At 48.6% G+C, this 4,722-nt stretch overlaps 1 protein-coding gene across 1 annotated transcript in view; it reads right to left on the reverse strand.

The window, feature by feature from the left end:
* The window catches only part of LOC105531302 (golgin subfamily A member 2), a 62,071-nt gene that overhangs the window by 8,545 nt on the left and 48,804 nt on the right, over positions 1–4,722 (reverse strand). The window contains 8 exon segments of the mRNA XM_011969193.1: positions 61–168; positions 276–358; positions 1,673–1,822; positions 2,164–2,221; positions 4,012–4,054; positions 4,056–4,116; positions 4,213–4,306; positions 4,395–4,572. Coding sequence (XP_011824583.1) covers positions 61–168; positions 276–358; positions 1,673–1,822; positions 2,164–2,221; positions 4,012–4,054; positions 4,056–4,116; positions 4,213–4,306; positions 4,395–4,572 — 775 coding nt within the window.

A 4,722-nucleotide genomic window follows, 5' to 3' on the forward strand; every position in this document is an offset into this window, starting at 1 on the left:
CAGATGCCTGGAACAATCAAGTGACCTATCTGTGGTTGGGGCTGAAGGGTCAGGTCTCACCTCCTCTGACATCTCCCGCATCCTCTGCCACCACAAGGTGCTCTCTCCTTTCAGATTCTCAGCGTGTTGATCTTTCTCCATCTGTAGTTGTTTCAGTGACTCCATCACCTGCAAAAATGGGCACAGAAGTTAGGAAGGGCTGTCACTGGTCCTCACCTGCTCCTGGCCACCTGGGGTTATCTTCCTTCTACATCCCTCCCTCGGCAAAGCCTCACCTGCCCCAGGTGTGCTTCCAGCTGTGCCCGCTCCTCCACGGCCTGCTGTAACTGCTGGTTAGCATCAAGAGCTTCATAACCAGCTTCAACTCCTCCATCTGGGAAGCTGGGCTGCCAGGGGATGGGGCAGGCTGTACGACTCACCCTGTCCATGTTCTTCTGCTGCGTGGAGACAGCAAAGAGAGTTCGTTCCAACTCTCCCGTAAACTGCTGCAAATACTGCAGGCGGCTGGCCAGATCCGTGGACTCTCCTGAAATGAGAGAAGTTGAGATGGGGCCCAAAGGACTACCCCTAAAAGCCTGTCAAAGCGCCAGGTTGAAGGATGATGGGTGCCCAGATTCCCACCTTCAAACTGCCTGGGAGCACATTCAGTGTGATACAGTGCTGTCTTCAATTCTGCTTTCTCAAACATCAAGATTCCAACTGTCTGATTTGAACCTTTGGGAGAAAAGCCAAGCAAGTGCAGAAGGAGAAGGGATTCACCCGAAAGGACAGTAACATAAACCTCTGTGAGGCAGGAAAATAGGGTCTGGAGGCAGGGAACCTAAGACTGTTGCGTGCCGACTTCCTAGAATCAAATCAAATAGTAAATAGTGAGAAGTTCAGATCTGGGGAGCCTGGGCTGTTCCACATAGTGCCCTTTAAAAGGTCTAGAGCCTGGCTTAATGTACAACTTGGTCAATAAAGATCTCTACTGTCGAGTTTCTCTGCTTTAGAAATAAAAAATTAAATAATTTTTTTAAAGATTTCAGGCCAAGGATGGTGGTTCATGCCTGTAATAACACCACTTTGGGAGGTTGAGGTGGGTGGATTGCTTGAGATCAGGAGTTCAAGACCAGTCTGGGAAACATGGCAAAGCCCCGTCTCTACAAATACAAAAGTTACCCAGGCATGGTGGTGTGCACCTGTAGTCCCAGCTACTTGAGAGGCTGAGGCAGGTAGATCGCTTGAGCCTGGGAGGTGGAGGTTGCAGTGAGCCAAGATCACGCCACTGCACTCCAGCCCCGGTGATACAGGGAGGCCCCGTCCCAAAATAAAAAACAAACAAAAACTCTACTCTCGATTATTACCGTGGAATAGTCGAAGTGTTGGCTTGAACCTCAGAAGGAAATAAACAGACTCATGAGCTAGCCATATAAGTGTAATCTATAAAATAATGGTTTTCATCTATGATGCAATTTTTAAAAAAATGTAAGCCCTAACCCTGAGATTCTGATTCCCCAGGTCTACGGCAGGGCCCCAGTTTGTAGATTTTTAGCAGTCTCTAGAGGATTCTATGGCAGGGCCAGAACAAGGACCCAAATTTTCCAGCTCTTGGCTGGAGCCTCCCCATACCCTGCATGATCCCTAGACCATGTCCTCAGCTGGATGGGGCTCCCACCACCCCTGGGGCTGCAGCCTCTTGCCTGAAGCAGGAGCTCAGTCCTCTCCAGCTTCCTGTGCAGCTCCTTCAAGTTGAGTTAAATCCCTGACTTCGCAGTCACTAGGACTTGAAGCTTCTCTTCTTGTTCTGAGTTCTTCTGCTTCAGGTCCTCATTGTTTTTGGCTATGGCCAGAGGCAGGAGAGAAAGGAATGAACGAAGAACAGAAAGGACTACAATGAAGAGCAGAAAGGATGGCTCCTCTACCTTCGCCCCACAACAACAGAACCGTGGCACTGGAAGGGACTTCAGGAATCGAGTCACAGGTGGCACGCCAGAGAGAAGACATGAGTTCCCCAAGGCCACTCCGTGAGTCAGGGGCACAGCTAGCGCTAGAGCTTAGCCTGTGCACACATGCAAACCTGTATGACCACCTCACCAAGCTCACCTGCACCCCTCCCACCTTCCAGCACATCACCCATGCTAAGGGCCCCAGACCTCCCATCCCACCGTCCCCCGTCCTACCTGTTCTTGTATAACTCCAGCCTGAGGGCATCACTGTCTTTGGTTACCTCCTTGTTATACTGCAAATACAGAAAGATTAAGTCAGGATATAGCAGGCAGAGGAGCAGCTGGCTGACCAGTAACAATAGCTATAATAAATAACTATTCCCCAGTTAACACTTCCTTACTCTCAATCACAGCTGACATATTTTCAAGGCATTTCCAAGCCCATAGTCTCATTTGTTTCTCAAAGAACTCAATAAGGGTGGAAGGGACAGGGAAAGAGATCGAATTTATAGCTGGTTACCAGAGGCCCAGAGAGATCAGAGAATATTGCTATTGTTATTACCATTTTTACTATCACTATTTGAACCTTTGAGTGCTTCACCAGGCACCATGCTAGCAATCCATTTAATTCTCACAACCACCATATGAGACAGTTACTACTATTACCTCTGTTGAGCAGGTAAAAAACATGGGGCATTAGAGGTTAATTGCTTGCCTAAGATCACTCAGACAGAGCTGGGATTTGAACACCCAGGTATATCTGATTCTCTAAGTCCTTTTTTTTAATGGGGGTTGGGACACAGAAAGGAAGGAGGAAATTAATCTTTTGTTCACCTTTTGAAAGGATGATAAATTCACATAGTACAAAACTCAGAAGGTACAGAAGGGAAATATCTCCCAGCCACCCTGTGTCTCTCTCCTGAGTTTTGTATGAATCCTTTTGTGGCAGGCCAATTCTCCCTGACAATCACACAGACAGGCCTTCATGACAGTCACACAGACAGCCCTGCACAGCACTCCAGTTTACACAAACAAATTTCCACAGAGCTGCCTTAACATTGAGCAAATAGTTAAACCTAGAGAAATTCATGCCCAGGTATCAAAGCTAGAAAAGAAACATATGGTCAGTAGGACCCTTGCATAGGCTTCTCCCTAACCTGGAGCAAGTCAAAATAATAGAGACAGTCTTATATTCCTAGTCTCGGGTTGACGGAATCTGAGACGAGTCAAGGTAACAGAGGCAGCTGTTTGAATAGATTCATTGGAGAGTCTAAGGCAGCTCTCCAGACCAAGCTGTGAGGGAGATAAGATAGAAATAATCACTCTGGTACCACAGTAGATAGGCCTTGAGGGTACTGGGGCCCTCACAGCTTAATCAGACTTAGCCAGCACTTTTTGCCTCTGACTTTCTAGTTGAAACAAAATTAGTTATCAATAGACTTAGGTGAATGCTATGCTGCACGTAGGCACGTAACCCCAACCTATATAAGCCCTAAGAAAATTGTAACACTTCGAGTTGGCCTGGTGGAATTATCTCCAGCCTTCTCCCTGTATCCGGTTACAGCAATAAATTCCCTTCTTTCCTAGTTTGTTTCTCATTTTTGAGCCTCAAGAAAACGCAGCCAGTGGCTCTGAAACCACTCTCAAGCATGTTTTATGTATATTATCATAGTACTTACACACACAGACACGCACACACACACACACGTTCCCTCTCTCTACACAAATGGTAACATACTAAAGATATTCTTCTGTACCTTCACAGTGTAAGTACCATATCCCCCACTTAGGACTTGGCCAAGGCCACAGCCAGGTAAGGGCACGGTAGGCACTTGGTCTCCGAGCTCTGCATCCAGTGCTGCACGTCCAAACTCTGCTTGCTCCCCACAGCGCTCCCCAACTCACCCACAGCAGCCAACTCAGCCCTAGGCTGCCTCTAACAACGACATACAAAAGCAATGAGAAATGGCCCATGCTGTTTTCTGGGCAGGACACTCCATTCTGCAGAAGGGACCTAAAGGTCCCTCACTCCTCCATCTGGGAACCTGGGCTGCCAAGGGATGGGGCAGGCAATAGGATTCACCCTGTCCATGTTCTTCTGCTGCGTCGAGACAGCAAAGAGTCCAATCCAACTCTCCCACACGCTGCTGGGAATACTGCAGGCGGCTGGCCAGATCCGTGGACTCTCCTGAAATGAGAGAGGTTGAGATGGGGCCCAAAGGACTCCCCCAAAAGGCCTGTCAAAGCGCCAGGTTGAAGGATGACGGGGTGCCCAGATTCCCACCTTCAAAGTTCCTGGCAGCACATTGCATATGATAGAGTTCAGTATTTAATTTTCCTTTCTCAGACATCAGTATGTTGGTTCTCTGGATTTGAACCTTTGGGAGAAAAGCCAAGCAAGTGCTAAAAGAAAAGGAAAGCAACACTCTCCAGAGGACAGGAGGGAACTTCACACCCTCCACTCACCTCTGCCTCTTTAGGGCTCTCCCTGGTTTTGCTGGCTTTCTTGCTTTTCCTGTAGGAAAAGGAAGACAGAGCTCTTACTAGGGGGAGGCAGAGATGGCCCAGCAAGCGACTTGCCCCCTGAATGCCACCAATGCCCCAGGACAGGCCTACCCCCAATGGGACCAGGTTATCAGGGACCCTGTGGGGATGAGGTGGAATATGGGGGGTAAGCCTTCTTCCCCAGGCTGGGAGTAGGCAAGACGAGACTGGGGCCTCTACATCTGAGTGCTCCCCAAACCCAGCGGTCATGCTGTGAGCAAAGAAATCACGTTACTACTTCCAGTTGATC

The sequence above is a fragment of the Mandrillus leucophaeus genome, unplaced genomic scaffold (assembly GCF_000951045.1).
Source record: "Mandrillus leucophaeus isolate KB7577 unplaced genomic scaffold, Mleu.le_1.0 Scaffold12, whole genome shotgun sequence".
Taxonomy (NCBI): Eukaryota; Metazoa; Chordata; class Mammalia; order Primates; family Cercopithecidae; genus Mandrillus; species Mandrillus leucophaeus.